The sequence below is a fragment of the Saccostrea cucullata genome, unplaced genomic scaffold, assembly GCF_032062105.1.
Source record: "Saccostrea cucullata isolate Sc308-1 unplaced genomic scaffold, CSIRO_AGI_Scuc_v1 ctg336, whole genome shotgun sequence".
In the NCBI taxonomy this organism is placed as follows: domain Eukaryota; kingdom Metazoa; phylum Mollusca; class Bivalvia; order Ostreida; family Ostreidae; genus Saccostrea; species Saccostrea cuccullata.
Window position 1 is genome coordinate 233,974 of NW_026926997.1, and position 18,086 is coordinate 252,059.

The 18,086-nt window shown below is 36.7% G+C and overlaps 2 protein-coding genes across 2 annotated transcripts; one reads left to right on the plus strand and one right to left on the minus strand.

Annotated features, from left to right (window-relative positions):
- The first annotated feature begins 1,297 nt into the window (after positions 1–1,297).
- Positions 1,298–9,465, plus strand: LOC134273200 (phosphoenolpyruvate carboxykinase [GTP]-like). The gene is made up of 12 exons (XM_062755387.1): positions 1,298–1,459; positions 1,885–2,006; positions 2,907–3,091; positions 4,258–4,461; positions 5,212–5,399; positions 5,544–5,673; positions 5,801–6,012; positions 6,352–6,532; positions 7,094–7,189; positions 7,300–7,403; positions 7,749–7,914; positions 8,688–9,465. Exons 1-12 carry the CDS (start codon positions 1,331–1,333, stop codon positions 8,873–8,875), a joined length of 1,905 nt encoding a protein of 634 aa, XP_062611371.1. The 5' UTR covers positions 1,298–1,330; the 3' UTR covers positions 8,876–9,465.
- Positions 9,466–9,540: 75 nt separating this feature from the next.
- LOC134273201 (uncharacterized) lies at positions 9,541–16,819 on the minus strand. The gene is made up of 6 exons (XM_062755388.1): positions 16,605–16,819; positions 15,604–15,859; positions 15,283–15,473; positions 13,551–13,637; positions 12,605–12,718; positions 9,541–9,752 (listed from the first exon to the last, which is right to left on the minus strand). The coding sequence occupies exons 1-6, from the start codon at positions 16,817–16,819 to the stop codon at positions 9,647–9,649; spliced, it is 969 nt and encodes a 322-aa protein (XP_062611372.1). The 3' UTR covers positions 9,541–9,646.
- Between the last annotated feature and the right edge of the window lie 1,267 nt (positions 16,820–18,086).

Below are 18,086 nucleotides of genomic sequence, written 5' to 3' on the forward strand. Positions count from 1 at the left end.
ACACAAGAATATATATTATTTCTGTGAATCGTGGAAAAATATAGAAGAAAGCAATGACCCAATTTTCACTGTTAAAGATAAACAGTATTTCGCTGTATCTGCGTTTTATAGTATATTTAGCTGCGTCTGCGTTTTTTATGTTGTTTTGCACTATGCATTTGCATGAACTTTAGCATTTTTAGATGTTGCATAGCCTAATAAGTACAATAGCGCAGATTTGTAATAGCCTACTGGAGTTGACGATCTATATGGGAGATCAGTGTGACCTGAAGTGACCCGCCTCACGGGGTGATTCGTCTGTCCGACTGGACTTGGGTAGTTCAAGGCCAGAACAATGTTGTAGCATATGTAACTTTGTTATAAGACACAGAGATATGATGGGTTTTATTCTGATTTTAATATATTAATTGCAAAATTAAGCCTAGAAAAATGCATACACTGATACAGTATTTGCCTGTGGCAGTTAATTCTGGAAGCACTTAGTAAGGGACCAGTTTGTATTAAGGTTCTGTGCATCCTTAGTTGAGATATTCATTTAGGGAACTGGGTAGACTTTCACTGCATCATCCACAAATTACATATGCAATACATGTAGTCATAAATTTATGGATATTTTGTAAAACAATCTATAGCAAAATAGATAATTAATCATAAGGAAAAGCCAAGGCCAACAATTGTGGTTTTCAAAGGATAATGTTTTTAAAGAAAACAAATCAAAATTGACTTTTTATCATGAAAGTATAACAAATCAAGTTGTGACTTGAAAAATGATACTACTGTATTTATTCTCCTATTTCGATACAAAAAAGTTATTGTTTATAAAGGGAAGTATTTTTATTAATCCTGTACAAATAGAAATGAAGGAAACATTTGATAAAGGAAGAGCAAAAAGGAAAACATGTTAACATTAAGGGAATTCCTGTTGACAGTGATAATTAATGTTAGCACACCCTGAGATCCAAGCAGTGGGGGGAGAGCAATTGACATTTCTGTGGTAACAACTTTGTAGATTACAATTCGTAACATACACACAGAGAACTTTAAGTACTGTAGTGTTTGACGTGCAGTAAGTATTTACTCAGTTTTACCAGGACTCTAAAACCCCCGTTTTTTGTGAGACATTCCCTCAGATTTATGTTGGTTTGGTAATCATGGAATGGCATGGAAATCTTCTTAGATTTATCTGTAGTTCACTAGTCATGAAATAAGTTACATAACCTTAATATAATCGGGAAATCAATAGCACAGAGGTTTGATTTAGGTAGAAAATGTATGTTTAAGATTTATACATTTGCAGGTTGATTACCCGGTAATTCCCACTGTATTAAGGATGGAGGACGAAGCACCAGAATTCATGGAGGTCCATGAAATTGTGATCCAGAAGTTGGGTCACGTCCCCATTGCCAAGGGCGACTTCCATATGCTCCCCAAAAAAGCCCAGAAGTTCATAGCCAAGTGGGTGAGTTACAGAGTCATTCACACGTTTCATTACCAGAATATCATTAGATGATGAAAGATGCTGACTGTTTAATTATCGGCTTTTATCGTAACCATAGTAACATTCAGTGACAGCTAGCCACCAATTAATTAATGGTGCTCCTTTTGTACTTGATGATTGTTTTGTCTGGTTCACTTAGTGAGATATTCCACAGTGATCTTAAAATCCTTCCTTGTTGTAATAAAGTAAATCTGTCATTACTAACCAGAGAATGAATTGGTGAGATATAACAGTGTTTTGTTATTTCCGCTGTACATGTAGGGAAACAAATATAAGACATAAATGCTGTATTGATCTAAGCCAAGAGTGCAGTACATACTTTTGTTTCTGTAGGTTTATAAGTGTAATTAAGCTAGGAGTCCTGCATATTCATTTTATATCTATAGGTATATAAGTGTAAGCCGCGAGCCCTGTACATCTGTGATGGGTCCCATGCTGAAGCTGAGGAGATCACACACAAACTGATCGAGAGAGGAGTCCTCACCCCACTCCGCAAATATGAAAACTGGTAAAATCCTGACCCCGCTCCCCAAAAACGAAAACTGATAAAATCCTAACCCCACTCCGCAAATACGAAAACTGGTAAAATCCTAATCCCACTCTGCAAATACGAAAACTGGTAAAACCCTAATCCCACTCCGCAAATACGAAAACTGGTAAAATCCTCACCCCACTCTGCAAATACGAAAACTGGTAAAGTCATAACTCCGCAAATACGAAAACTGGTAAAATCCTAACCTCACTCCCCAAATACGAAAACTGGTTGAGTCTTAACCCCACTCTGCAAATACGAAAACTGGTCAAGTCATAACCCCACTCCGCAAATACGAAAACTGGTTAAGTCCTAACCCCACTCTGCAAATACGAAAACTGGTAAAGTCCTGACCCCACTCTCCAAATACGAAAACTGGGAAAGTCATGATTGCACTCCCCAAATATGAAAACTGGTCAAGTCCTAACACCCCCCCCCTAACCTGACCCCACACCCCAAATACGAAAACTGGTAGAGTCCTGACCCCACTCCCCAAAAGGGAAATCTGGTAAACTACAGTAGCTCAAAACACTATATATCAAATACCATGGATATATTGTTGTGATTTTGAAGTTGCACTCACTTTTTAAAATAATTTTACCATGGAAATTTTGATGTCCTCTGATATATTTTAGAGTTTTTTTTCCTCAGTCCAAAGGAGTTTGACATAATGAGGTTTGACTGTATATTACTTAATAAAAATCCTGATGGCTATAAATGAAATAATTTCCCCACTTTGCCCTTTAGTCCTTAAATTCCCTATTAAGTGGAAATAAATTTTAAATGAAATTTTTAAGACCATGCCGTCATTTTCAAGTTTGACAAATTTCACTTCACTGCAAGACCGTGACTTAACTAACTCTTTTCTATATATAGCTATTTGTGTCGTACTGATCCTGCTGACGTGGCTCGAGTCGAATCCAAAACCTGGATCGCTACCGACGATAAATATGAGACGGTACCACACGTACGACAGGGAGTCAGGGGAATTCTGGGACAGTGGAAAAGTACAAAGGATCTGGAGGAGGAGGTCAATGAGGACTTTGAAGGAAGTATGGCAGGTACGTAAACTGACGTGAAACTAAAAAGAGTTTGTGTGCTGCTGCTATAATTAGAATCAAAGTACTCAGAAGTACTGAAAGCCGGGCTCATTTACAGGGTAATGAACAAAAATCGACCGTGGTGACAATTTAAAAAACAGACGTTTAGAAGATATGTTACACACAAAAATATCTCAATGGCATGTATAGTATTAAAAAGTTTTAAAAATTAAGTAAAATATAGCTAGAAATTAACAGCGTAAAATATTTATCACATGTATCGTTTCGTGGTTTTATATACAAACAGAAGTAAATAAACACCAATGCAGCAAGATTAATTAAGATCAAATGACTATGCACTGATGTGTCCTCAGCGGGGAGTTTTGCATCAAGTCATTAATGATGTTCGCTGCATTTGTGTTAGCCTGATAGTACAACCTTTATTTATAGAATATGACGCAGACAGGGATGCCTGGTGAAAACCTTTCGCACCTTTTGAATTGCTTTGTAAAATATTAGTCAAAGGAGCCAGGGAAAATATTAATTTAATATTTTGATAAAAATATTTGATTTTCTATTTCTTAAGGTGTTTGAATGGATTTTGTTTTCTCAACAGCGGCTGGGCGTACGTACTATACTTTTACTCGTAAACTCAATTTGGCGGTGAAGAAGCAGCATTTTTGATGCTCACCGTCGCAATAGCCGGGCATTGCTCTACGAGCAATGAGCCCGGCTAAAAATTATTTGAACACTTTTTAGGTCATCTGAGCTGAGAGCTATAGTGAAAGCCAAGAAAGCGATGAAACTTCAGTAAAAGTTTCATTAGATTATGTTGATTTATGTTTATTCAAATCAAGTTCAAGACTCGGAGTATATAGGTAAAAAAACATCTGCTGATAAAGTACTGCAGGGTCCATATTGACTCAAGTGAGTGTTGTGGCCCTTAGGCATCACCTATTGAATGGATACATATAAGTAATACATACAATTGGAAAGCTTACTTGTAAAATTGAGTATGACTTTAACTGTGAAATGTGTTCCTCTTTAGGTTAACAGTTAGAACTATGTATGTAACCCCCTTCAGTATGGGTCCTGTTATAAGTTTCTTTTTCCATTAACAGGTAGAACTATGTACGTGATTCCCTTCAGTATGGGACCTATTACATGTTTTTTTTCCCCATTAACAGGTAGGACTATGTACGTGATTCCCTTCAGTATGGGACCTATTGGGGGCCCCCTGAGTAAGATCGGGATTCAGCTTACCGACTCTAACTACGTCCTGCTCTGTATGAGGATCATGACCCGTGTATCTGCCACGATCTGGGAGGTGCTGGGTGATAATGATTTTGTCAGATGTGTTCACTCCATGGGATGCCCTCGTCCAGTCCAGAGTAAGTTTTCAAATATGTCATACATTCTTTTCCAATACATTTTCAATGATTTATAGTGCTGGGTATCGCGGCTGAAAATCCTATCGCGATATATTGCAATATTTCATTTTGTATTGCAATATATCACAATATAAAAATTTTAATAAATTTTGCTTTTCATCAATGTTAAATGAAAATACAAACTTAAATTACATGTATTCTCGAGATAATATTGCAACTTCCTGATCGCGTTGTGTGTAAGCAAGTGGCAAGCAAGTTTTTTTGTAGCACAACTTAAAGAATCAAGTTGTAATATTCAGATTTTGCTTTAACATGAAGGGCTTTCATGTAACAGTTGTCTTCTTTTCGTTTCTGACAGACATGTCTCTGGTTTCCGATCAAACTTCACGTTGCTCTGTTGCTTGCCGCCATATTTTACCTTGAAAAGGACAAAATGAAATAACTCTTTTTATAACAATTTATAGCATATCGAACCCGAACCGGTATTCACAAAAAAATACCACGATACGTATTGTGAAGAACGAAATCGGGATTCACCGGTTAACCGGTAATATCGCACAGCACTAATGATTTATAATAATGTTATTTACAAAAATAGATGTGTACTTATGTATTGTGATTTATATAGTGATATAATCACTGAAAGATTAAAAATAGAATGGTATATTGTGATTTGTGATGTAAATTGTAATGTAAACACTGGCTATAATGTTAATGTCACCTGAGTCATATAAACTGTACAAATTTTAGGAAAGGTGATCAACCATTGGCCGTGTAATCCAGACAAGATAATGATTGGACATTTCCCCGCCCGGCGTGAGATAACATCGTATGGCAGTGGGTATGGTGGTAACTCTCTGCTGGGTAAAAAATGCTTCGCTCTGAGAATCGCCAGCGTCATTGCCAGGGACGAGGGCTGGATGGCAGAACACATGCTGGTGAGGTTACTGTTCACTCCCTCAATTATCTGAACATTTCATATCTTCTAAAAATGTTAACTTGCAGTGTACATATTTGTGAATAATTACCTCACTGTGAACCATCATTCTAAAGGAATACATTGTAATTGACTGGTTGTTTAGATTATGGGACTGACCAATGAGAAGACAGGGGAGGAGAAATTTGTCTGTGCAGCTTTCCCAAGTGCTTGCGGGAAAACTAATCTTGCCATGATCAGACCAACCATTCCTGGATACAAAGTTCAAGTCGTTGGTAGGAATATGTCCATGCATGTCTTTGCTGATTTTTTTTTTATCTTTGAGAAATTTTTCATTATGAGAAACAATTAACTTAAATGTTTAGAAGTTAAATGTTAATATGTTTTGTGTCTGTTTTGTAGGAGATGATATTGCCTGGCTGAGGTTTAATGACAAGGGTGAACTCCGAGCCATTAATCCAGAGGCTGGATTCTTTGGAGTGGCTCCGGGTACTAACATGAAGACAAATCCAAATGCCATGCTTTCCTTCCAGAAGAATTCCATCTTCACAAACGTGGCTGAGACAGCTGATGGGGGCTTCTTTTGGGAGGGAATGGAAGATGAAGTTGATAAGGTGGAGAATGGTCAAATAAAAACAAAATTTCTGTGCATTGCCATCCATACAGTGAATTGTAATGGCTTTTATATACTGTAAATTAGATTCAATGATGAATCAGTTCAATTTTAACTTTCTATTTTACCGAGTAATTTTGTGTAGAGTGGAGGAGATGGGCACATGTGGTCCTTAGCATACCTTGTTCTTTAGATTCTCTCTTTGAAAATATATGCCTCAGATTTTTTTTATGATTTAGTATATGAGCTATATTGGGGGGATGTTCTTAGTTTAAAAGAATGTCTCCCATGACCATTTATTAACAGTTGATCATGGTAGATTTGTACATGTAAATTTCAGAACATAGCAATGACAAACTGGCTAGGACAGCCCTGGAAGATAGGAATGCCTGGAAATGCTGCCCACCCTAATTCCCGCTTCACCTGCCCGGCCGCCCAGTGTCCAATCATTCACCCCAAGTGGGAGGATCCCGAGGGAGTCCCCATCAGTGCTATCATCTTCGGTGGAAGACGCCCAACAGGTATCTATCTCTAGGAATACCTTACACAGGTATATATAAGGTGTCATTTATCCATCAATGCCATCATCTTCGGTGGAAGACGCCCAACAGGTATCTATCTCTAGGAATACCTTACACAGGTATATATGTAACGTGTCATTTACCCATCAATGCCATCATCTTCGGTGGAAGACGTCCAACAGGTATCTATCCCTAACACAGGTAGACATGACATTATGGTATCATGCAGTTACCACAACAGGTATTTATGTCAAACAAAAGGTGAAAGACGCCTAAGAGGTATCTATCCCCCTATAAACTAGGAATACTTCAGACAGGTATGCCTGGTATATTAGAATACAGCAGAGGTTTTGGGGTAAGAGAAAGTCATGTAAATTTTACTTTAGGTCAGAGCATTTGATCTGTTATCCAATTACTGGACAGAGGGTACTAATAGCCTAGAGAAACCCATCTGGAAAGTAAACAATTGATACTTTTTTGCTTTAACAATACATTGTCTTGAGAACTGTTTATAGCTTTCTTCAGATGTACCTGTTGTATTTTTACGAATTAATTTTTTAGGCGTACCCCTGGTGTTCGAGTCCTTTAGCTGGCAGCATGGTGTCATGGTTGGAGCTTGTGTGAAGTCCGAGTCAACAGCAGCTGCAGAGCATACAGGTAGTTACCGCGTCATTCTGGTAGTATTTAGAAGTTTTTAAAAAATAGAATAGGAAACAGCTGTACTGTGAAATAGCTTATGTTGTCTTACAAGTTGAGTATTATTTTAGGGAAGAAGATCATGCATGACCCTATGGCCATGAGGCCCTTCATGGGTTACAACTTTGGGAAGTACCTGCAGCACTGGCTGGACATGGAACAACCCGGCAGAAGGGTGTGTACATAAAAAAGCAAAACTAAAGCAAAGTCTGGTTATCATATGTAAATTTAATTTCCAGAGAGCTGTATCAATTTCTTTTTTATGTATAAACTTGAACTGTCTCTTCAAACATAGAGCTATACATTTTCATCTGTTTATATATGTTAAAAATATCTCCTTGTAAATAACTTCAATAGTGCTTTTGAAAACATCTCTGGGGTATGCTGGTAGTATTGTAGTTTTAAGGCAAGACTTTTCTTAATTTCTACAATGTCCACATTAATTTAAATTTGTATCATGTATTCAATTACATATGTACATGTATCAGATTTATGTATACAATTTTAAATTATGTTTTAGATGCCCAAGCTTTTCCATGTGAACTGGTTCCGTGTGGATGAGCATGGCAAATTCCTGTGGCCTGGTTTTGGGGACAATATTCGCGTTCTTGATTGGATCCTTAGGAGATGTGAAGGAGATGTGTCTATTGCCGATAAATCTCCCATTGGCTTCCTCCCGAAGAAAGGTCAGGCTTGTACTGCAATTAATAACATCCATTTTCTTATATTATTTCACTATTAGACCAGTGATAATCTATTATGGGGTCACTTGAGTTGCTCATGTGACCTATTGCTATATGTTTTCCTCCAACATTTGAAATCATCTTCTCTGGAGCTGCTGAAATACAGTGAAACACGCTTATAGTGAACATATTTATAATGAATTTATGCTTACAGTAAAGTGATCTTCATGCCCTGTGACTTTGAAATGTATTGTAAATCTGGCAGATATAACAAATTAAATGCTTCTTATAACAAAGCAAAATTGCCGGTCCACGGAACTTCATTATAACTGTGTTTTACTGTATTTCAAAGACTGGTACATGACAACTATGGGCAGGGTTCTTTTATATCATTTACCTATCTGTTACATCATTTACAATAATTGTTCATCATAGGTGAATGACCAAGGGGAATAACTACTGTAATCAAGAGCATTAAAATTGCTGTTATCTTCTCTCTATCATTGCTGTTACTTTCTCTTGGGCATAGCTATTTTCTCTATTGCTACATTTTTTTCTCTCTATCATTGCTGTTATTTTCTCTCTATCGTTGCTGTTATTTTCTCTCTATCATTGCTGTTATTTTCTCTCTATCATAGCTGTTATTTTCTCTCTATCATTGCTGTTATTTTCTCTCTATCATAGCTGTTATTTTCTCTCTATCATTGCTGTTATTTTCTCTCTATCATTGCTGTTATTTTCTCTCTATCATTGCTGTTATTTTCTCTGTCTATCAGGAAGCATCAATCTGGAGGGGATTAAGGACCTGGACTGGGACGAGCTGTTCAGTCTCCCTAAGCACTACTGGCTGGACGACACCAGGGAGAGTAAGAGGTTCCTGGAGGATCAGGTGGGCATCGACGTCCCTCAGCCCATCTGGGACGAACTCAATGCCCAGGAGAAACGCATCCAGGAGGAGCTATAAGAATTACGTGATCTAAGAGAGACAATCTGATCGTTCCTCCTATAAGCTTTTAATTTTTTTTTTTTTTGCAGATTTAGGAAGGAATTAATATCCTGCCTAACAAAGACTTCAATTTGTGAATGGATGTTGTCTGTACCATGTATAGAAAGTTAAATGCAGTTTCATTAGAAAGTATGAATAGGAATCAGAAGCTTTACTTACAAATCATGGATACAAAATGCATAATATTGTAAATACTTTGATGGAACTATATACTTGATTTTAAGAACATTGATTATTAGATCTCTACAGGATAATGTGACAAATTTTCGAGCCGTTTGTTACTGATATTATGTATTCACTGTTGTATAGGACTTTTGTTTTGAGGGACTCAAATGCTTACTAGAGATGGCTGTATCAGATAATGTGCTTCAGAATATCTGTCCATCATAAATTATTCTTGTTCTGTTTCATTGTTACAGATCCCAACAATTGGTGCATTTTGTTTTGTTAAGGTGTTGCTTTCTCGTGCCATTTTATTTGCTTGTTTATATTGTAGGATGTACATGTATTAATTCATTTTATTTAAGTAAACATTAGTCTTAACTGTCTTTTTATTTTTTTTATGAGATCGGGGATAAAACCTGTAAAAATTGACAACCATAGACACATATCATAATGAAGGCCTATTTTTTTTTTTTATAGGATTAGTTTATTACAATCAAGAAGAAAGACACTGGCATTCAGAATCGGTGATATACACCATATTAAACAGTATGTAACAGACAATGTTCACACTTTGTTATAGGGGTTAAATGGGTAGGTTAATGTTACAGTTTTAGACAGGGGGCCTTTCCTGGCAAATGATTGCTTCCTGTATTCTTCAAGAGGAAGTTCCCTAAAAAAAATAAATAAATCATGGATACATTTTGAAAGAAATGTGGATCATTTAAATAAACTGATTTTTTAGCTCTACTGGTCAGAGACCAGAAGAGCTTATGCGATAGTAATGCGTCCGGCGTCCGTCCGTCCGTCTGTCTGTCTGTCTGTCTGTCCGTCTGTCTGTCCGTCTGTCTGTAAACAATTTTTCAAAACGCTACTCCTCCTACAATTTTAGTCTGATTTCAATATTACTTGGCACACAAGTAGACTACATTAACATACATAGAATAGTGCATCGGTTTTTGATTTCGATGAACGGTGTTGCCATGGTTACTAAAAATAGAATTTTCTGTGAAATTCCTTAAAAACGCTACTCCTTCTACAGTTTTGGTCTGATTTCAATATAACTTGGCACACAAGTAGACTACACTAAGATACATAGAATAGTGCATCGGTTTTTAATTTTGATGAACGATGTTGCCATGGTTACTAAAAATAGAATTTTCTGTGAAATTCCTTAAAAACGCTACTCCTTCTACAGTTTTGGTCTGATTTCAATATAACTTGGCACACAAGTAGACTACACTAAGATACATAGAATAGTGCATCGGTTTTTAATTTTGATGAACGATGTTGCCATGGTTACTAAAAATAGAATTTTCTGTGAAATTCCTTAAAAACGCTACTCCTTCTACAGTTTTGGTCTGATTTCAATATAACTTGGCACACAAGTAGACTACACTAAGATACATAAAATAGTGCATCGGTTTTTAATTTTGATAAACGATGTTGCCATGGTTACTAAAAATAGAATTTTCTGTGAAATTCCTTAAAAACGCTACTCCTTCTACAGTTTTGGTCTGATTTCAATATAACTTGGCACACAAGTAGACTACACTAAGATACATAGAATAGTGCATCGGTTTTTAATTTTGATGAACGATGTTGCCATGGTTACTAAAAATAGAATTTTCTGTGAAATTCCTTAAAAACGCTACTCCTTCTACAGTTTTGGTCTGATTTCAATATAACTTGGCACACAAGTAGACTACACTAAGATACATAGAATAGTGCATCGGTTTTTGATTTCGATGAATGGTGTTGCCATGGTTACTAAAAAAAGAATTTTCTGTGAAATTCCTTAAAAACGCTACTCCTTCTACAGTTTTGGTCTGATTTCAATATAACTTGGCACACAAGTAGACTACACTAAGATACATAGAATAGTGCATCGGTTTTTAATTTCGATGAATGGTGTTGCCATGGTTACTATAAATAGAATTTTCTGTGAAATTCCTTAAAAACGCTACTCCTTCTACAGTTTTGGTCTGATTTCAATATAACTTGGCACACAAGTAGACTACACTAAGATACATAGAATAGTGCATTGGTTTTTAATTTCGATGAACGTAGTTGCCATGGTTACTAAAAATAGAATTTTCTGTGAAATTCTTTAAAAACGCTACTCCTTCTACAGTTTTGGTCTGATTTCAATATAACTTGGCACACAAGTAGACTACACTAAGATACATAGAATAGTGCATCGGTTTCTGATTTCGATTAACGGTATTACCATGGTTACTAAAAATAGAATTTTCTGTGAAATTCCTTAAAAACGCTACTCCTTCTACAGTTCTAGTTTGATTTCAAAATAAGTTGGCACACAAGTAGACTACACAAAGATACATAAAATAGTGCAATGGTTTTTGATAAGTACAAACCAGTAGAGCTACAGTCTCGACAGAGACTTCTGGTTTAGTATATGATGAAATCGCTCTGTTGAAAAAGTCATATGATGATCACCTGAGGCAAAATGCTCACCTGACTTATAAACATAGAGATCTTGTAGCTCTGCCTTTTGAACAAACTTACAAATTGTAGACTTAATCTTGCGAAAGTTGCTGTATTTTATAAAATTTAAAATTGTAAAACTGAACTCTAAATGGAATCTTTCCTATAGCTTTACTGCTTAAAGCTTTTCCAGCACAGTGGTTTTCCTGTCCAGTATATCTTCATTTTCAAGATTTTTCTTATGTAAGTTCCGTGAAATTTACCAAGTTGTTTTGGAGACGTTGAAAATTTAACAGACAGCTGACAATGGACGAATATTTTGAGAGAATACTGTAGTTGGTTCAGGTGAGCTAAAAAGAATTGAATTACCTAATAAACAAGTCTATAATTGAGATACATTTTTTGTATCTAACGTTTTCCTGGCCTTTCTTAACCACAAATAAAATGTCTTAAAAAAACGTCAGATATTTCGGTCTATTCTTATACAAACCCTTTTTATATGCTGAAAACTGGGGATGTACAAAGTGGACTAAAGCAGCTGGAGAAAAAAACATTGATAGACTATCCCATTTTTTTTTTCAGTCCAGGATCTACAGATATGCAGCTACTAAATAAAATTGGGTAAAAAATCACGTCACTCATTTTGGTTAACAAAACTAGAACCCCAATTTGAGCTGATTTAGTTTTCTGTCATTGAGTCTAATGTCAGACTATGTAGAAATAACTCCCCCTTTCCGACCCCCCCCCCCCTTCCCGGGCATCCATGTAAACATGGTAAAGTATTGACTGTACTTTTGGTCACAAAATTAATCTGAAAACGAAATTTTACAATTTTATGGCCAGTGACTTGCCATACACCAGTTTAGGTCTAATGTAGGATAAGATATTCTCTGTTGAGAAATCGGTGGCTCGTTTTAATACTCGTTGCCTTTATTAGGGCTTACATAGAGAAGGTGAGTGGGTATTAAAACGATCCGCCAACTTTTCAATAGAGAATGCAGACTAAGCTTGAATCAAAACCAGCTGTAGTACTTTGTTTTTACTTAGCCTTCTTCACTAACTGACCAATCACAATACCTGTAGTTAGCCTTCATGGTGCTGACCATATACGTGGGTTCGGGGCGCCTGGTCAGTTTGCTCTCTGTTGGGGTCCTGGGTACAAAACCCGAGTAGCCCGGGCACTGTCGGACACTGAAAATGTACAGGGTACTGCGTAAAAATTACAGCTCATCAAATAAATATATGAATTATTATGTGAGAATGACGTTTTAAAATATTTTACCAAAGTCATATATACAATAGACAATATAAAGAACAATAGAGATTGTAAGAATGTTTGCCATTTTACCTACCCCGATGCGTCGTCCTCCATTCTGCAGTGCCAGCTATATGACAATACTCAATATTTAATAATCTTATTTATAGAACCTTTAAACGCCAAGATTTCCCCCCGTTTGGCTTTTCGTCAATAACATGCATTCAAACGCATTACAGCTGTATAGCAATCTTGAAATACAACAGACTATGCATTCCAGGGACAAGATTATAAACAAATTATCTGTTGCAGGATTCTATCAAAACCATTTTAAGGACAGAAGCTGGAATTTTTCTTAGGGGATAAAAAATACAACTCGGATTTTTAAAAAAAAAAAATATAAAGAATGGTACAAACGCCGAAACCCGTTTTATTCATTTCAAGTTTTCAACAAAATAAAATGTGTGTGGTTATGAGTGGGTGGGTGGGGTTAGCACCCCACCTCCGAGGCTCCCCCGGCCACCAATGGGTCTTTAAATAGGAAGTTGGCAAATTCAGAAGTTTAATGATATGAAAAATTTTGTTCCAGACTGTTAAATATTTTACACTTTTACGAATGTGATATTATATTAGTGTACATTTTCCATTTATAATTCCAAATGCAAAATATTTAATTTTTTATAAGATATGATATATTTAATAATCTAAGGTCATCGAAGGGTCCTTGATTGGTGTTGGGCCCTTGACTGATGAATATCATACACTTACAATATATTAGAAAGTTGATTTTCTTTCACCAGCCTTCGTATTAATGGTGTATTGCTTCGGGGGTTTTCTCCCATTCCTTTGGATAGCCTGAAAATAACAAGAAATTCAATATAGCAACATAACAAAGTTCGGGGGTGGGGGGTGGGGGGTGGGGGGTGGCCTGTTCGATTCTCGTTCCTAAGACATACCGTACATCATTAGTAACTGTTCCTTCGCCGACTGTCCGGCATTTGAAGTCAAAGTCACGGGTATTTCGGATTTTAGGGTATGCTCTTCAAAAGTACATCTCTTGACAGGTACTAGCTAGACGTTGGCACAAAAAAGAACCCTGGCTCTATCACAGACTCGATTTTAGCGCCACGCATTTAGGAGGCTTTATATTTCGAGGGAATTACTAAAAGGTCATTTTGTCAAGTCAGATCATAGGAAGACCATATTTTGAATACAAACTTTTAAAAGGCCAATTTGATAACAGATTTACTGTTCTAATTACATTGAGCAATTGACTATTTTAAAGAAAATTGGTTATTCTATTCATGTAACATATGGCACTAAATGATCATTTCATTTTTAGTTTCAATACTTTTTTTTTAGGGGGGGGGGGGGGTACTTCATATGTTTTCAAATTATACAGGGCCTCTGCTGTTCTGTTAAACAGTAAAGCTAAAGCTGATAATGGTGGATCTCAAACACAGCAAAAAGAACAGATAAGTCATTTAATTCAATATAAGTAACTCGTCCAAATCCCCAAGCAAACTGTCCGTATAATTTCTTGGGTAGTAATATACGATCCTGGTATTAACTGTAAATTAACTACCTTACGTACCTGCTTGTTTCTCCCAGCTGATTTAAGGGTGAAGTGATAGCATAGCCCCGTATAATTCTTCTACTTTTAACAAGATTCGATAAAGTAGTCCACACTCAATTTACACAAAGTGATTTGTTTGTAGACATTCGATCTGTTCGTTTGATAGACGTTTTATATTTCTCTGTTCTGTCTAATTTATCAACTTAAGAATGTTTGTCTTCTATTGCAAAGAATTAAATTATTTCAAGAGAGAGAGAGAGAGAGAGAACACGCGCATGCTGGTAAAGAATGTAATTTATATTCATCGAAATTTTAAATTACTAATTTTCATAACCAGCATTCTTTTGTAAATGTAGTTAAAGATAAAATGCAGAGTCTCCGTGCACTATGGAACCCTTATAGAAGATGTCCCCATTTTTTTAACTTCTAACTTTAACTACAATGGGCTGTTTCCTCCTCAGTGGACGTCATTAAAATGCTACGGTTGAAGAAAGCAAGGACTTGGTTTGAAAACAGCTGCAGGTCTTAGTAATAATTTGAAGTACTGGGTAATTTATTTGCAGCCCAAGTATTCAGAAACAACCGACCGCACTGCCATATACTAGCAATATTAAAATAAAAAGCAACAAAACGCGGAGAAATAAAGACCAAAAATTTTAAATAGAGGCACTTAAGATTGGACACTATAAGCATAAAGCAAGTTCTAGTTTAAAAGCTTTGAGTTCAGCCAAGTTCGGATACGAGTTACAGGGCATCAGAATACGTTTAAAAAGACCACGAAAATGTATGAAAATCTCAGTCTTTCTCGATAAGTTTCCTCCAAAGTTCGACAAGATCTATTTACTGGTATTTATTCATTTTAATATTCATTTAATCTTTTATCGGGGAGGGGGGATATTTCTACACCTTTAAGACGAGTAATACCTTTTCAGCAGGAGTTTTTCCGGCTGGCTGTACGTTCGTTCACTCAGATCATCATGATGCACGACCCCCCGACTCTGTACGAAATCCCAGAATACCGCTCTCTGCCACTCCATAGGTTCAGGGTCATAGCGCTGCCCCGCGGACCGCACCATATCGGCCCTCTTCTCCAAAGTTGTGGAAGGAGGATCGATCTAGGGGAAAATTATTAAAGAAGAGTAAATGTCAATCCATGATTTATTACATAATTTGACTAGTTATTTTTACTTATTTATTCATATTTTTTTATACATTTATAGATCTTATAGATAAATTTACACAGACCTGTGGGAATTTAAGATAAGCCTCCTCTGCGGCGGCTGTGGATGTTGACGTCCATCGCACCCGCTGAGCTAGCCTGTTTATCAAGTTTGAATCCATCAGGCCAAACTTTGTACGCTGGACATGCACACTCTCTGGTCTCCCCATCACCTCTGAGCGAACCCTTCGGACACACTTTCGGTCCACTGCCGGTTTTGGTAGAGTACATGCTATTTTACTCGGAGAGGGACTCCCAGTAATTTCTTTAGGTTCCAAAAACCTAATTAAACAAATATTATTTAAAATATATGAATAAAATTAAAATCAAAACCTGTCGAATAAGGATGAGACAAATCACTCGAGTCAAATTATACCGGTAGTCCATGCATATTTATTAATACAAATGCAGTCGTAAGCAAAACGGGGTGTTTGTATGGAGGGGTGGGGCGGATGAGGTATTAGCAATAGCAGTTTAATAAAATTGACCCCCGCTCTCCATTTAAACCATTTCACTTTGCTTAACCGATGTTATGAATCCTAAGTACGCGAGTCATTAGTATAACTTTACAGTTCAGAATTGTTACAAGATCTTGAGATCATTATTTCAGTATCTGAATAAAAGTTATTACATATACATGTTACACTATGAACTATTAATACATGAGTCAAATTAAACTACATAAAAAATCTTTGCACGCATTGAAATATTGTTTAGAGCCCTACATATTTTATTAGCGGTATTTAAGAAAATACATAGGCGCGGGAACCAGGGGGGGGGCTTAGCTCCCCTACTTTTTTGTAAAGATAGACATTATATAGGCATTGAAAATTGGGGTTTACCTTTTTTGTTGGTTTAGCCCCCACTTTCAATTAGCCCCCCCCCCCTTCAATTTGCTTCCGACGCCTAATAGCCCTATGCAATAAACCTATACGTCATTTTTTTTTCAAAGTAGTAATATAGTACTTATAATAGCAATGGCAAAATATCATACAGCTGCATGTAAATGGTGTGTTTGTTTCCTTACCGACCAGTGTTGATGCATTTTGTACCCAGTCCAAGCACAGGTCCCTCCTCCGGATCACGCTCCTGTTGTCTTTTGGGGCCTACAGGTTCTATAGGGAACTGTCTCGGGGGCTGTTGGAGGGTCCCCTTACTAACAATGGAGGGTAGCTGGAGAAAACGGACGGGGCTACGGAAGGGGGAGGGGGCATAACACTGCTGGTAAGTTGTCATTGTCATCCTGCCTCCATTTGCAAAGTTTTACACCGATGGACAGCTATTGTGACGTCGGTATTCCAACCCTTATTGTAACGTCATAAATAGAGGTAAAGTTGATTGTGACGTCAGGGATAGGTTACCCCAATTGCGATGTCATAAATATATGTATAGTTGATTGTGACGTCAGAGATAGGTTACCCTGATTGTGATATCATAAATAGATGTAAAGTTGATCGAAACGTTGTCGACAAACAAGTGCAATACCGGTAATTGTTATATGAAATATTAACTTTTTCTTTTCAATGTTAGATTACGTAAAAGTTACTGCAGAACTGTAATGCAACTTTGGTCTTTGACTATAACGCTACAGATCCCGTTATGCGAATAAGGTGTAATTTACGGTGTAAGATTTTCTGCGCACGGTCGGGGGAGACTTTCTCCATTTTTCAGCTTTGTCAATCAACTACCTTTCACTAACTACAGGCCGACAGGAAGCAATTTTAGTTTGGGGACATTATTGTGGGGGTACAGGTTTATGGTAGCTATGTTTTCTATCGTGTTTTATATATCGGCATAATTACCCCCCGTTCCTACAATGAAAAATATTTTAATTTAAAATAAATATCAATAAATCACCGTTTCCACTAAATGTTCTGAAAACTTTTATAGAAATGATTATGGAGTTTTTGAATTATATCGGAATGTACCCTTCAAATTAAGCTGTATTAAAATCAGGTACAAAACAATGAGAAAGCTTATATTCCCGATGTAGTTCTGATAAAAATCCAGCCAGTTCAAACAGATGTGTTTTAAGTACATCTGATCAGGTTAGCTACACTGTTTCTAGTATCATGAATGACTTCTGATTTTCCTTAAAATATTACATACTAATCACTAGTGTATTAACTGCAAACATGTTCCCCAAACCAATTATTAAATGTGAGGTGGGGACAAAGTGAGCATATCAGACCTCCCTCACTTTCATACATTAAGTTACAAGTGGCGGGTTGATTTTTCATTATCGTGTTGAAAAATTATATGCTGCTGTGACTTTTCAATCTCAGATTGCAATGTCATGTGGTAGTGTGATTTTCCATTTTCTTATGGAATTGATATGTGGTTGTGCTGTTTTTACTTTGGTGGTGGTGTTTGCACTTTCAGGTTGAACTGATATGTGGTGGTGGTTGTTTTCAGCATTAGACTGAATTGATATGTGGTGTTGTTTTCTTTGTCATGTTGAACTGGTATGCAGTGGTGTTGTTTTAACTTTCAGGTTGAACTGATATGT

Coding starts and splice junctions, on each gene's coding strand:
- LOC134273200 (XM_062755387.1), top strand. CDS start 1,331: ATGGAGGACGAAGCACCAGAATTCATGGAGGTCCATGAAATTGTGATC. Junction 6,533..7,093: donor CGGTGGAAGACGCCCAACAG/GTATCTATCTCT, acceptor TTAATTTTTTAG/GCGTACCCCTGGTGTTCGAG. Junction 7,915..8,687: donor TGGCTTCCTCCCGAAGAAAG/GTCAGGCTTGTA, acceptor TCTGTCTATCAG/GAAGCATCAATCTGGAGGGG.
- LOC134273201 (XM_062755388.1), bottom strand. CDS start 16,819: ATGACAATGACAACTTACCAGCAGTGTTATGCCCCCTCCCCCTTCCGT. Junction 15,860..16,604: donor AAATGCATCAACACTGGTCG/GTAAGGAAACAA, acceptor TTGTTTAATTAG/GTTTTTGGAACCTAAAGAAA. Junction 15,474..15,603: donor CTTATCTTAAATTCCCACAG/GTCTGTGTAAAT, acceptor ATTTTCCCCTAG/ATCGATCCTCCTTCCACAAC.